The sequence below is a fragment of the Pelophylax lessonae genome (genome assembly GCF_965119305.1).
Source record: "Pelophylax lessonae genome assembly, chromosome: 1".
Taxonomy (NCBI): Eukaryota; Metazoa; Chordata; class Amphibia; order Anura; family Ranidae; genus Pelophylax; species Pelophylax lessonae.
Genome location: NC_138768.1, coordinates 576,993,158 through 577,009,293, shown reverse-complemented (window position 1 = coordinate 577,009,293; position 16,136 = coordinate 576,993,158). Strand labels below are relative to the sequence as shown.

Genomic DNA, 16,136 nt, shown 5'->3' with positions numbered 1-16,136 from the left:
AGGAGGTGTCCAGCATCATCAGCATGGCGGCTTCCAGTGCTGTAAACACGTGTGCTAGTCTGTAAAACATCGGGCTGGTATAATCGGTATAGGGAAAGTGTTTATCGCTGGGTCAGTGTGAGAGCCGCCTTCACCGCCGCAGCCATGTCTGGGAGGAATAACAACAAGCTGCCCACCAATCTCCCTCAGCTACAGAATCTGATCAAGAGGGATCCAGCCTGTTATACTGAGGAGGTGAGAGGGGGCTCAGGGGGGTAGTGCCTACATGCAGACATACATAGGATACCTGACATCTGTGAAATACACTAATTCAGTGAGACAGCTGGAAAAAAAGCAGCAGCCCATAGGGACTAACTAAGAGGTATTCTCTGATGGCTAATCCATCATTTAAAGGAGAAGTACAGCCAAAGCTCATATGGTTGTACTGCCCCTGTGGATTAGAGATGGGCTCTGGCGTGTTCTGGACCCAACCCACCTGCCCGATCCTGCCAGGAAGCCGACACTGCAGACTGCCAATCACGGGCAGTGAGACATTTCCTGGTCCGCAGCTGCACAGACTTGGGAAATGTCTCGCTGCCTATGATTGGCAGTCTGCAGTTTCGGCTTCCTGGCTGGATTGCTCAGGTGGGTTGGGACTACGATCCTGAACACGCCAGAGCCCATCTGTACTGTGGATCACAGGAGTGCAGCCTGTTCTGCACTCCTGTGACCCATTTCCAGCAGACAGCGGGCTGAAGTCACAGAGCCGGTCCATTTGCCAAACAACTATATGTTCGGGATCCACCCAGGAGCCTGGACTGGCACCTGGCTCAGCCTCTCAGCGATTTCCCCCCCCCCCCCTTGGGTCTTGAACCTGGGGGGGGGGGGGGGGAGAAGCACCTAAGTAATAGGGATGGGCTCAGGCTTGTTCAGGTCATAGTCCCAACCAACCTGAGCAATCCTGGCAGTAGAGATGAGCTCGGGCGTGTTCACGTTTGTACGTGCCCAATCCCACCAGGAAGTCGACACTGCACTCCACCAATCACAGGCAGTGAGACGTTTCCCGATCTGTGCAGCTGCAGATCAGGAAATGTCTCACTGCCTATGATTAGCGGAGTGCAGTGTCGACTCCCTGGCGGAATCGGGCACGTACAAACTCGAACACACCCAAGCTAATTACTGCACACCTCCAAGCATAGGCAGTAAGGCATTTCCCTGTCCAAAGCAGCACATACACATGCTGCCAATCATTGGCGGTGTGCAGTGACGGCTTCTTGGCGGGGTTGGGACTGCGATCCGAACACGCCTGAGCCCATCCCTACTAGGTAAGTATCATTTGTTAAAAAAAAGAAACCCCTAAACTTCTCTTATAAAGCCTAACTCCAGCCAGATGTTTGAAGTTTTGAATACACTGGTAAAAAATCAATGAGGAGCTCCAGTCAGGTTTAAAAACATTAAAGGTCAGCAGCAACAAATGCTGTAGCTGCTGACTTTTAATAAAAGGACACTTCCCTGTCCAGGGATCCAGTGCTGTCCTCACCCAGGATGGTTCTTCTCCAGTCTTTAGGTTCACGGCACAATGTGGGAAGCTGGCTCTGACTTCTGCAGCTTCACAGCTGACTCCCCACTGTGCACGCTCCAACCACACCATACTGGGGGGGGATTCCCCTAGGCCAGTGATGGCCAACCTTGGCACCCCAGATGTTTTTGAACTACATTTCCCATGATGCTCATGCACTCTGCAGTGTAGTGGGGCATCATGGGAAATGTAGTTTCAAAACCTCTTGGGTGCCAAGGTTCACCATCACTGCCCTAGGCAATCCTAGCAGAAGTGAGAGCAGGTACCTATCAAAACTAGGTACCTGCTTCCTAAAAGAAAACAAAACAAAAAAAAAAAATGTTTACAATAAAAGGAGAGATGAGGAGGAGGATGAGCGTAACTTCCCTTTTTAAGTGAATTTCTAATTTAAAGTCCAACTCCAGGGAAAGTAAAACTATTTCCTTGTAGTGGGGCTGCCCCCCACTGCAGAGATTAACTGCTCACTTAGTATTACGGGGCAGGAAAAATAATTTTACTTATCTGATCCTCTGCTTCCCTAGCACGTTTTTAAAAAGTGATGCAGTTCCTGGAGTTGTTCTTTAAAGCCCAAACATAATGGACTAGGTGGGACTTTAAGTGAGACCCCAGCAGGTAGTGCCCGGCGTCTCCATCCCTATAACAAGAAAAAAATGAGGTTGAAGGATTATAAGAGGTGCATGAAAGTCAGCCAGCCCCCAGTCTGATGTACTCACCCTCCAGTCTGTCACCAACCAAGTAGACCTGTCTCTTGATACAAAGAACAGGGGTTTAGTTGACACACATTTGCAAACGCATGTGAAAGCTGCAGAGCCACTTTATGGCACCCTGTTAAATCTGCAGTCCTAACACTCCTAATTTAGTGTCCTCACACTGGAGGCACATGGCTGCTAATGGATGGATGGGGGAACAGGTGAGAGGGAGAAAGCCCAACCTCCCCCAACCCACCCTCATCCATGACTGGTGTGTTCTCTCAAAACTCGAATAACTAAGTTCTAACGATGGTACAAACTGGAAAGGACCAGCTGAGAAGCATTACACCTCCATCCCCTTGGTGGATGCAGTATAAAGACAGATAGGGATTTTAAATATATATACAACACACCAGTCATGATGAATGTGAAATGTATCCCTGGCAATGGGGCTGCTTCTGCATTGCAAAGCTTAACTGCTTGTTTAGTCCAGGGGATCAGAAAACCACTTTGACTTACCCAATCCGGCGCTCCCCTACATTCCGGTGGTGGTCTGTTTCTCATCATCCTCGTATCCAGTGCAAGGTTTTGGGCCTTGCGTCAGTCTTGATTATGTCATAGTCATCTGACCACTAGAGTGCAGGGGAGAAGATCCATTGCAGGGACAAGGCTTACAGGGTGGGCGATCAGGTCAACTACTTTTCCTGGTCCCCTAGATGGAAACAAGCGTTTATGTTTTACAGTGCAGAGGCAGCCCAGAGGATTTATACATTCCCCAGGGTTCAGCTCTAAAGGGGTAGTAAACACTTCTTGGACACTTGAAGGCTTATAATAAAGCTTACTTGTAGGTACAAGGAATATCTCTGTTTAGGAGATATTCACTGTCTCTGTAGCTGGTGACGTCACCGACTCATGCGCTCTGAAGGAAGGGTATAGTCATGCTGTTCCTTTAGAGTTCTGTGCTGAGGCCGTGACTTCCGTGCACATGTTGTCACGGCTCGGCTATTCAAGCATCCGGAGCCCACGAACCCGGAAGGAAGATCTGGTAAAGATGGAAGCACTGTCAGAGATTTGCCTTTAGTTGTACTCTAACATTTTTGCCTCCTTAGAGATTTTCCCTTACTTTCCAAATCTGGACACCAAGGCAATACAATAAATGCATTGCTAGACATGCTAATTCTTACTTTACCATAAATGTGTGTTTATTGTTTTTTTTTTTTTTTTCACCCTTCCTGTTCTTCCAAATGGTGTCACAGTTAGAAACAGAGACTTGACAGAGTTTCTAATCCTTCCCTTCTATATCCAGAACAAAATAAGGGCTCATGCACACATGTGCAAAACAACACTGCGATCAGATCTGTCCCAATTTTGTTCATATAAATCTGAACGCAGCTCTTATAGGCAGTGGGGTTAATTTACTAAAACTTGTGAGTGCAAAATCTAGTGCAGCTGTGCATTGTAGCCAATCTGCTTCTAAAGGCCTGTACTCACGATAAGAAAATCTGTAGGGAAAAGTCGTCTGACGACCGATCTGCCGATTGTTAGTATGGTGCTTTCGACAGCCGACTCCCGACTTTTCGGCCGAACAAATCCTGATGTGCAGGCTATAAAATTTTTATCGTCCGTCAACACAACGTCCGAGTTTCGTCTCATTAGTACAGTTTTCGAAGGAAAAAAATCTTAAGAGCAAGACTAGGCATGCTCAGAGATGAAAGAACACATACAAAGCAATCCAACACATGACATCACTTCTGAAGTAGAATTCTGTCGTACCGGAAAATTCGTATGAAAATAACCTCTTCACTTTCCACATCAGACTAGCATGCCACAAAAAACGGACGACAGATCGTTCGATAATCTGATCGTGTGTACGGGGCTAAACTTTAGCTTGTTCCATTAGGTCCCTTTCACACATAAGGACCGTTTGTCCGTTTTTCATCCATCCGTTGACGGATGAAAAACGGACATCAATGCATTCCTATGGAAAAACAAATGACAACGGATGATCATCTTTTTACATCCGTTTTCATCCGCTTCCGTCAATATTTGTTTTTTTTTTGAACAGATGAAAGCTCTATTTTTCTTCCCTTAAAAAAAACGGATCAGACGAAAAACGGATGTAAACGGACAAACAGTCTGTTTTTCATCCGTTTTTGCACTGGTAGTGGATGTAAAAAAAACGGATGAAAAACTGATACATTTTGACATGACTGAACTGATAAACTGAACGGACCGTATGTGTGAAAGGGGCCTTAGCTTTCACAATAAATCCTGGAATCTGATGCACTAGATTTAGCACTCTCTAGTTTTAGTAAAGCTTAAAGCTGAGTTCCAGCCTAAACACACTCACCTGTCCCAACGGTCCAGCGATGCAGCCGCCCGAAGCCTCGCTCTTCTTCCTCTCTGCTCTGCGGCGCCGGCATCACTGGTGTGGGCACCCGGCTGTGACAGTTTGCGGATTCACAGACGGGTACGCACTGCGCATGCGCGAGTTGCGCTACGCGTCGTGATTGGCCGCCAATCTTCTGGGACCTCTGACATGTCCCAGAAGATTGCAGGGAGGGAGGGGGAGAGGAGAACTTCCGCTCAGGGCACCGCGGCGCTCCGAGCGAAAGTGGGAGCGGGTACATGTCAAAACTAGGTACCCGCTCCCCCCCCCAAAAAAAAAATGACATGCCAAACGTGGCATGTCAGGGGGTTATTCCTACCTAAAACGGAAGCTCCACTTTTGGGTGGAACTCCGCTTTAATATGCTTGATCTGCATTTATGGATGTAAAAAAGAAAAAAGCTTGAATCCTGCATTCAGACAAGCCCATTCATGTCTTTTATGCATATAGACATATAAACACATGCATGAATATATTCTTATGCTTGTAAATGCTGTACACACATAAACATGGGTACTTTACATGATACTACTTGCATTTTTTTTATGCTTTATTTTTCTGACAGCGGGATCCAGCATATTTGTGAGTAAATTGTGTGCGTAAACCCTAAAGGTTTTTCGTTGGAGTTGGATCCCAAAGGATACAGTTCAACATATTATCCCCTACTGTAGCAGAACATGTATTAAATAACGTAATTCATGCTGATGGTTTAGCAGACTAAATAGTGTTTCTTCCTCCATTCGAGTGCTTGTAAGCTCCAACCTTTCCTAAACAAATGCTTTCTTGTAAAGCATGCTTTTATGTCCAGTCAAACTGGGATCGGCCGCATTTGGATCAGTGTGTGACTTTTCCTGTTTGACAGAAGTCGATTGTTAGATTAATTTCTGTAGAACGGACATGTTGGGAAACTGTTGTCAAACCACGGCTGATTAGTGTATTCTGACAGCACTGGGTCTTGCTGTCATAATACAATGTCCTGGCTTGGGAGTATTCCTCCGTCCACAGACGAAACGTAAAAAACTACCGTAGGTATCTTTAGCCAGCTTTATAATGAACTGGGAAGACCAGAAGAGTGGTATACAAAGACGTACATGGTATTCCTTCCAAACATTTGTGAGAGCTCCTGTCTGATAAGTGGAATTGGTCTCCTAGGTGTCACTCCCAGAAGATGTCTTAGAGTTGCCAGTTTTGTTAGAACTAACATTTTATTCTATAAGAACTGAAATATGAACATTTAATAACTCCTCATGCCTTTCTTGTGTATACAGTTTCTTCAGCAGTACAAGCACTACCAGTCCATTGTTGAGGTTTTCAAGCTTCAGCCAGACAAACCAAACAAAGACTTAGCAACGTTGGTCATGTTTATGGCACAGGTAAGTGTACTTTAAGTTTTTTTTTTATCATGTATTATGATATGGGCTTTTAAGAGCTCATGCACCTAGACCTAATAAAATACACCTATCAATTAGGAATGCACCGATCCGACTTTTTTGGATCCGATACCGCTATCTGGCGTTGTGAAATCGCCGATACCGGAACCGATCCGGAGTTACACACAAAGCAAGCGGCTGCAGTACAGAGCAAAGCCGCTGCTTCATGTGTGTGGCTCCTCCATTCACAGGCGGAGTGCATCTGATATCACTCCGTCTGTGAGCCGGACCTATACAGGAAGTAGCGGTTACCGATCCATCAAAAATGACCATATCGGCCGATATCCACTCCGAATATCGGATCGGTGCATCCCTACTATCAATGTTAAGCTGGGAGCAAGATTCCGCATAAAATGTTTCTGTAAAGTTTACAGGTGTACAGCACAAATGTGCATTATTGGATAATATAATTCTAGGCGACTTGAGCTGCCTGCATCCTACCATTAAGGGCGCTAGGTAGTTTGAGCAACCATGGACAGAACTGGCGCTCAGGCCATTCCAGTAAGAATTAGTTATCCATCAGGTTCTTTCTGATGGCCAGTTGTTACAGCTGTTTCTGCCTGTGTATAATTTGAATAGCTCTTTCCACCAGCTTTTAGAGCAGACCTGATGGCTAACCATGCTTTGACTCCACTATATTTACCTGTTGGCCCTGAATGAATGAGTTATTTATTGGCAGCCATGCATGCTCATAATGACTGTCCCTGTCCAATGAATTTCTCATTAATTCATGGCTGACGTGTAAATATCAATTGTGCGTAACCATTGGTGGCAGGACCCACTGATTACACACTACATGTCGGCAAGGACAATAAAGCCGCCTGCCCTCTAACAACAAAGGGTGTTGGGCGACTTGAGCCGCCTGCCTTCCAACTCCTGCCGCTTATCCTTCACTACCAGTAAGCAAGTGGCCAATAAAGTGCCTTTGTGCTGCACACTATATGCATGTGAACATTTAGCTTACAGTGGGGCTCAGCTCTTTTACAATTATGGCTCTAATCATGTGCATTTAATGGAGCTGAACTCCGATCCGTAAAGAAAAGCAGACACAGCGTTTTTTTTTTTTTTGTTTTTTTTTTTTTTTTTTTTGTTTTTTTTTTTTTTTTGTCTGTGTGAATTATGTCTTCTGAGTTTTTCACCAATCTCTTTGTTTCTAATTGCTTTACTAGTTCAGTTGACTTAATTAAGAATCAGTAAGAATGCCTTTTTTAAAAATGTTCAGAGAACTTCATACATATGTCATATGTAACAATGAAGATAACAGATTTCCTTGGTATTGGCCTAAATTGTATTGTAAGTGAATGTGTATTATTGCTGTAAGACTTTTTCAGTTGTGGTGTAAGATGGCTTATAATTAAACTTCGTGATCTACCAATCAAAATGTCCTTCACCATGCACTCTAAATTCTTGTAAGCTACATTCAGCTTTCTTTACCTTTTTTTTTTTTTTTTCTCCCACAATCCCTCCCATAATCGTTAGTAGGTATTGTCAGTTTTTTTTTTTTTTTTTTAAATCAGAAAAAGATTTTATTGAAAAGATAACTTTTTTTTTTTTCAGAGCATTCATTAAAAGGTAGTCGTAGAATAATACAGAGTATCATGACACATGTTTAATCCTGATGTAACACAGTACACAGGAAAACAAACAGTAAATCAATATACACATAGCAATATCCTACTTGTAGATACAAATATGTATATTCTCAGATTTTGTATACTTGTTTAAAGAAGTCTGCCTAAAACTAAATCAGTCGAGCCTAACCCAGGAGTATCCAACCATTGGGCCCATTGCTTTTCAAATTTGTCCGGGCACCTTCTATGCGGATAGATCTATTCTGTTTAAAGGCTAAAGTGAGGTACACACTATAAGAAAATCGGGCGACCGATTGTCTGTCTGATTTTCCTCGTTGTTTCACAGCAAATCGGAACCGATGAAAGAAACTTCTCGTACGACAAAGGCTTTTTTTGTTTTTTTTTGCTTCTGATCATGCGCAGTCATTCTTTTCTGAATTTTCTTGTACAAAAATCATACGAAAACGGTACACATTAAACAAAAAATCGTTCGTTTTTTGCCGTACAAGAATTTTGGAGTTTGTTCGAAAATTCTGAATCGTCTGCAGAAAGTTCTGTACACACTATACGAAAATTCTTTGGACGAAAAATGTTCACCTGATTTTCTTATAGTGTGTACAAGCCTTTAGTTCAGCTTTGAAACATATTACATGCTCCACCTGTATTTAGGGGAGTTAATAAAGGGAGCGTGGCTGTGGGGGGCTCTGTCCACCCAGCTGCTTCATTCATTTACAGATTCCTGTGAATGAATAAACTATAAGTACTGTCTTCCATCGCGGCAGACACTTGTAGTTTCAATGGGCTGCGAGGTCGCTGATGAGCGCTCTCCTAGTCCATTAACATGCCCTCCGGCTTAGAAACAGCCTGGACAGAGGTATGGGCTGAAAGCCCAAGAAATGTCTGTAGGATCCCACATTGTACCCATGATCTACTGATCACAGGTGCAATGCTTTCCAGGTACCTGCAGAAAAAAACACATTTTTTTTCTGCAAAAATATATGAATTTATTATTTTTTCTATAACAGGGGAACTTATCCTTTAATGTCAAATAGTATGGACTGTATGTTGTCATTGAGGTTGTGTAGAGTAGAGAAAAAGTAGGCATAAAACATAAAATGTATGCCCAACAAAGGTTTCATTTTTTTATTTATTTTTTTGTTCTTTTCAAGTCTTGTAGCTACAATGCTAAATCATCTGTTTTGTGTGTTTTTAGACTGCTCACTGTTACCCACAACATCTGGAGGACTTTCCACAGCAACTAAAATCTATACTATCCTCACAGCATACAGTAATGGAGTCAGACCTCAGAATGGTGATTATTTTTTTACCTAAAGCAGTGCTAGTTCTAGGTTTGGCATAGTACTTTTATTTACTATGATCTAGCACCATTACTACTGTCTACATTAACTCCTTGGCGCCCAAAGTACGCATATATGCGGCCTCTTGGGGGGAGGGTGGATGGGCCTTAACGCCAAGTGGTGGCATATATGCGGCCCAGTGTAAACTACTTACTGTGCTGAGAGCATGCTTTGCGGGGATTGGTAAACTCCTGATGCATACTTGCAATTGGGAGCTTTCCGATCACGTGGCTGTCACAGGACCCGAATGCCCGCCTCCTAGCATTTGAAACCTCTTAAAGGGCTGGGAGGAACCAGCATTAAAAGCTTAAAGTTGGACCCTTTAAGAGGGGTCCTTACCTTAGAATTTTCCCCACACCCAGCATTTCCTAGAAGACAGGTCAGTTTATGGGTGGATGGCTAACTGAATATTTGTCCATTTGTCCCTGGTCCATCTGTTAGTTAAACGTGGGGATTGCCACTGGTATAAAGTACATCACAGCAGGATGTTGATATACAGGCAACAAACGTGAAAAGAAGCAGTGTGAAACTCTTTAAACATAACTCTCCATGTAACAGAATCCAATATTGCATGTGGCAGTTTTACTGAAGGGGGGGGTCCTTTTTCTGGGAAATTATTATAAGCCTGGAGTTCTGCATTAATACACATGATTTGCCTAATGTATTGCTTTTTTTTTTTTTTTTTGTAGACTCTCTGCAAAGCCCTGATAATGCTAAGGAACAAAGATTTAATAAGCCCATCTGTACTTCTTGAGCTTTTCTTTGAACTTCTCAGGTGCCATGATAAACTTCTAAGGAAGGTAAAGCTATTTGTTAATTGGGGTTTCATTTGGTTTTCCTGTCATCAAAAATGTGTGTTTAGGATTTGTTCACACCAGCAGCTGTGCTAACCTCATGGTTGTGTGTTAGTATTTCAGTGACATGTCAACAAGTGACATTTTATTATGTTTGATTCACCACAGCAGCATTGCAATGCGGTAGCTTGCGTCACATCCCACTGTGCGGTTCTGTTTCCTTCAGTGCATACCAACGAAATGCTGTAGTGTGAGCCAACACCATATGCAAAAAAGCAACCTGCCTTGTCTTTGAAATGGGACTGCACTGGGCAGCCTTTCCCAACACAGATGGTATGAATGGACCCTTATTGTAAATGTTGAGTCAATGGAAAACTGATATTTTCGTTTTAGATGGATGTTTTAGGGAGGATTTGCCCACTAATTTGTTTGATCTTTTAGAGTGTTTTTTGTTTTATGATTTTTCTTTTTTGCAGCCCGAGAGAGAAACATAAATTATGTGGTTTGTATCTTACTGCTTACTGCTGGAGCTACAGTTTCTTTAAAAAAAAAAAAAAATGTGATCACTGGACTTTAATGTGTGCATGACAACCATTATTGTGTGTTTTGTAAAGGTGTTATGGCTAGAGCTGGTCATTAAAGTGATTGAAACACCCTTACATATACCCAGTGAAATGAATAGCCTCAGATGATACACAGAGATGAAACAAATCCTACATAAGTTTTACTTGTTTGTTTGCAGTATTCTCTTATCTACAACCCTTTAAATGTGCTGTTTTGTGATGATAAAATCCTTCTTCATCTGTGAGAATTACAGAGGAGGGGGTGGAGAACTGCAGTTACAGTGAGACACTGTATGAGAGCTGATTGGAGGAAAGGGGCCCACCCCTCCACATAGGCAAAGGAACATGCAGAGACATGAATGCTGTGTGCTTATCTCCCTCCCCGTCACAAATTTTATCCCTTGTGTCGAAGCACTAGAGAGAAATGACACTTAGAGATAAGTGAACACTGCAAACATATGCCCTTAGTTCAAATTTCATGACTGGGGTTTACAACCACTTTAATTGCATACTATATCACCAACTCGATGCAGTATGTGTAGCATAACAAAATACATGATATAAAGCGATTCATGGTGTAGTTAACAAACACGTGTTAATAAACACGATCATATCTATATCTTCATGGTACATCTGTATCTTTTTTTTTTTTTTTTAGACTTTATATACTCACATTGTGACTGACATCAAGAATATAAATGCAAAACATAAAAACAACAAAGTGAACAGCGTAAGTATTTTTATGCAATAGACTAGCATGCACTGCTGTTGTTGGCAATGAGATAACCCCATTTGTTGTATTTTCTAGACTCTACAGAACTTCATGTACACAATGCTTAGAGACAGCAATGCCATAGCAGCCAAAATGTCATTGGATGTCATGATTGAGTTATACAGGAGAAATATCTGGCAAGTACAATTCCTTCTACTGTTCTGTACTTTGTTTTTGTTTTCATATTTGAATCTATATTTACAGGGCATAACTTTAAATGTTAGCATATTAGAAAATCATTACAGGGCCCACTTTTTTCTCTATTCTTCATCTAAAAGCAGATCTTAACCACCCAAATACAAAATTGAACAATGCTGGCAGCACTGCAGGCCCATCTAGAAGCATTCTTAAAGTTATTTTAAAATTCCATGTTTTTTTATAAACTATTATTTTACTACTTAGTTTCCTTGAGGCAATAGGGCCTAGCTCTGGCCTCGCAGGTGCCCCCTGGGAAGGTCATGTCACTAGTGCCTCAGGGAATTCTTGCCTAATCTCACACATGCACTGTACACGATCTGGGGTGGTCTGTTACTGAAGAATAACAGACCGTGTCAGATCTCCTATGAAACGTGTCGTATGTGATCTGCCGCATGCGCTGTAAGTGAACCCATACTGTTTGGTATTCCTCAAAAACAAGCCGCTCCAGATTAGGTACAGCACATGCGCTAGATCTCATAAAGCGGATGATCTCAACAACACACCAAATCTAACATGGCATCATTGGTGAGACAGCAAAGCAAATGGAAAGAAGACACTGGCCACTGATGTATGCTTTGAAAATGATGATTGCGATTGTCACATATGACAAGATAGGAGTTAAAAAAAAAAAAAAAAAAAAGGACACAAACATTTACACATAGACTCATTATATTATGAGTGCAGGGAGGGCGTAGGTCCACTTTAACGGTCACCAGTTCTGGGAGAAATGAATGGGGTGTCAGTCGTTGATAAAGAATCTAGCAAATGCAATCAGAACTACTGATCTGCATGCTTGTTTAGGTCATTGTCACAAGAAGTATTAAAACAAGAGGGTCAGCATGAGGGCCAGGTAACTAGAACTTTTTCTGTGCCATTTTTAAAATAACTCATTTCAATGTAATAATTGCTTTAATAGCAATCATGTATCTTGTTCTTTGTCAGATTTTGCTTCCAATCATTGATGCAGCTAGGCCCTGCTGGTCTGTTGGGTCCTACAGCAGTTTTACGGGCTGCTATAGCTGTAATTTTCCATTTATATTTGTGAGTCTATAGATTGACATTTTCTGTTTTGTTAAATTGTGTACTTGTCATTTTTCTTTTTAGGAATGATGCTAAAACTGTCAATGTGATTACTACCGCATGCTTTTCCAAAGTCACCAAGGTAAGTAAATAGTAACTTGCCATTTGCATCTTAGTTAATGCTATTTTTGGGAATCACTTATTTATAGCAATTTTGCAACTGAGATGAATCGTTTAAGGCCTATCCACACAAGGTATTGTGCCTTAAAATGCATTTCAGGTAGAAATACTATTATGTGACTAGTTCATCACTAGAGAAAACTAAACTGTAAGGGGCCGACACCTGTGACAGGTGTGAATGGGTACTTCACTTACAACTAAGCATGTATAATAAGCACCATACGGTGAGACTACCTTTAAACTTTACTGGCAACAGCTTCAAATTGCCTCTGAAATTCCCTTCAGTAATGTAGGTTAATGCAGAATCTACAAGTCAGTATTTGCATAGGCTTATCTTAGAGCTGTTGCTTCTGATGTCAGGATTGCAGCACTGTGAATTTTTGGTGCAAAGGATCCTAAGGTAAGGCCCCATGCTTTCAGTATTAGCATTGACATGAAGACAAGAGTTATTCACTACACCCTTAGCTCTGTGAGCTTTGCATTCCAAGAGCTCAACTATAAGTTTATTTTAAAAGAATCCCAATAGGGCAATTAGACTATGGTTACAATGTGTACTTTCTGCAATAGATAAAAATGTTTCACAAAGTATTTATGAAGTTGTAGTTTAAAATTCCTTTATTTTCAAGGCAGTTGTAGACAAACCAGTAATATCCCGCTAGTGTTGGTGTTGTGAGCCTTGTCTGATTTCTGCCCTGCAAAATTACATTATTCAATACCTCCTAATCATCATAAGATAAAGGGGAGGTGTTCTGTAATCCAACAAGGGGGACTCAGACAGGCTGACCACACTGCTTGGGATTTCATTGCAGCAGAAACAGCATTGTTGGCTCACTACAAGAAGTGAGGAGCTCGCTGGATCTCTGGCAGGACCAACAAATGTTTTTGTGACTTGTAGTGGGTTTAAAATGTGTATATGTGCTGTATTGCAGAGAACTACTGATATTTTTTTTGCCCAGACATACACTCTAAGTTGTTGCTGTCCAAATTACTAATTAATATTACTGTTTTCAATATATATATTTATGTATAATTAAATGTGATTAGTTCTATAAATTTTTATTTACTTTTTCTTACTAGATTTTAGTTGCTGCATTGCAGTTTTTCCTAGGAAAGGATGAAGAGAAGAACGACAGTGATTCTGAGTCAGAGGTAAGTCTCATGTTCATGTGAATCTGCAGCATTTAGAAGTATGGATTTTTTAGGCAGCTAAAATGAGTGCTGTGTTCAGTTATTTCAGAGTTTAATTTTACTTTTAGGATGATGGCCCCACTGCTAGAGATCTGATGGTGCGATATGCCACTAGTAAAAAGAATACAAAGAGCAAGAAGAAGCTTGAAAAGGCCATGAATGTTTTGAAGGTATATCTGGAGTAGCTTATTGTGGCATCATATTGTTGTATACATCATAGTGTGTTTTTTAGAATTACAGAATTTCCACAGTTTGGTCTCTGCCAAACAACAATGACCTCTAGAAAACGAGGCTAATAATAGTGCAGTTTTGCTACAAATATTTATATTTTAATGTAGACTGGAGCATTAAATGTAGAATAGCATCCTCCCAACCTGACGTTGACCTGACCTCCCTGCAGAAAATTGTTGTAGTTTGAATTTAGTATGGATGTGCTTGGCTCTGTCCGCTGCATCATCCAGTGTTTGTAAACCGTACTAATAGGAGAGAAGGGGTGTTTGTAAACCATACTACTAAGAGAGAAGAGGTGTGTGTAAACCATACTACTAGGAGAGAAGGGGTGTGTGTAAACTGTACTGCTAGGAGAGAAGGGGTGTGTGTAAACCGTACTGCTAGGAGAGAAGGGGTGTGTGTAAACCATACTGCTAGGAGAGAAGGGGTGTGTGTAAATCATACTACTAGGAGAGAAGGGGTGTGTGTAAACCATACTATTAGGAGAGAAGGGGTGTGTGTAAACCATACTACTAGGAGAGAAGGGTGTGTGTAAACCATACTACTAGGAGAGAAGGGCTATGTGTGTAACATGAGTCAAATAACCAAAAACACTTCAGGTGGAGTCCCTGGTGTCTCTACAGTGTTTTGTTTATGAATTTTAGACTGAGATACCAGAATATCACAGTATGCGGGTGAACAAGTAAACTCGGAACAGAAATGCCATGTGTAACTGAACCGCAACCCACACTGTACTTGTGGACTTCCGTCAGTATACGGCTTCCTCCCAGTCGTGAACATAGTTTTAGGATTTTCCAGCTGCCCCCATACAAAGCTAGCTGACAACTTAGCTTGTATACGTTTTGGAACCTTCTCTTTTATTGAACAGTCACGCACAATTTATATACAGCGTGGACCTCCCCCTCCTGATCAAATTACCCCATCAGGTCAGGGGTTGCCTGATTTCATATGCAGATGAAATTGTATGCAGACATATAATATATCTAAAGAACAACCAACACAAACAGTATACTATTTCCACTCCGCAACTAACAGATGACAAGAATTCAATCAACCTAAACCAATTAACTAGCAGACGGCCATCCTCAAGCTCCTGAAATACATTACACATTATCATATTCTTGGTGTCCATTAAAGTACCTGTCTTTCACTCCCAGTGATGGTGAGAACCGTAACACCATGTTTTAAGGAAACTATCTTCCTTGTGATTCTCCAAAGCCATGAGTTATTCCAACAGCTTAATATTTAATCTTTGTGATGGGAGGAGCTATAGTTTTGGTTCCATAATGGAATGCATGTCTTCGCAGCATCAAGTCAATGTATCTGTAGGGAACGGTTGTAATGCTTCTGTGACATGAGGGTTAGGTGAAGCCAAAAAGAAGCAGTGTCCTCTGGGATTTTAATGTCCATTTCAAGATCCAGTGTTTAACTTGCGACCACAAGTGTTTAAGACCTACGCAGGACCAGAAAATGTGGAGCATGGAGCCGCCTTCATCTCGGCATCTCCAATAGAATTTATGTAGGGTCTTGGAGACCCTGTACCACCTAGCTAAAATTCCCATCTAATGGGTTTTACATGAGATGGAAGCCCTATGGGTCATAATTCTTTCTCTTTGCTGGTCTGTAACGGTAGTACATAGGTCATGTTCCCACTTACTAAGGCAATCTCTGGCACTCATTCGATCCAGCTCTGTGAATGTCTGCAGCTCTTCTCTCCCCTCACTTTCAGGACTCACTGGCTTTGCTGGGGCACGGGGAGATATTGACTCCCACTGCTGTCAATCCAAGCCAGTGACGAGGGAGCCGAGGGTGGGGCCGAGTCCCACTGTCTGTCTCAAGCAGCTTCCCATGGGGGCACTGGACATAGAGGAGAAGCGCCAGCGGGGGACCTAAGAGGAGGTTCCGGGCCGCTCTGTGTAATTCCATTGCACACAGCAGGTAAGTATAAACATGTTTGGTTTTTAAAAGAGAAAATGACTATTACAACCACTTTAACAGTCTTAAAGACTTAGGAAATTACTCATTGATTAAACTGTGGCAGTACACCTAATGGGAAGAAATGTAGCTCCGATATTGGTATTTGCTGGATTTTGACTTGTTTTTCCTCTTCTAATATATCTGTAGAATCTCTTAGGAATACTATCTTACAAGAGAGATAAAAGCTCTTGGAAAGTAGTATATATTCACTCCTTCTGT

At 41.9% G+C, this 16,136-nt stretch overlaps 1 protein-coding gene across 1 annotated transcript in view; it reads left to right on the top strand.

The window, feature by feature from the left end:
- Positions 1-16,136, top strand: part of SDAD1 (SDA1 domain containing 1) — a 62,786-nt gene continuing 46,650 nt past the window's right edge. Inside the window, exons 1-9 of the mRNA XM_082272119.1 lie at positions 1-234; positions 5,904-6,008; positions 8,850-8,948; positions 9,684-9,794; positions 11,010-11,081; positions 11,160-11,260; positions 12,426-12,483; positions 13,599-13,670; positions 13,778-13,879. Coding sequence (XP_082128245.1) covers positions 145-234; positions 5,904-6,008; positions 8,850-8,948; positions 9,684-9,794; positions 11,010-11,081; positions 11,160-11,260; positions 12,426-12,483; positions 13,599-13,670; positions 13,778-13,879 — 810 coding nt within the window. The 5' untranslated portion in view covers positions 1-144. The remainder of the gene's footprint in view (positions 235-5,903; positions 6,009-8,849; positions 8,949-9,683; positions 9,795-11,009; positions 11,082-11,159; positions 11,261-12,425; positions 12,484-13,598; positions 13,671-13,777; positions 13,880-16,136) is intronic.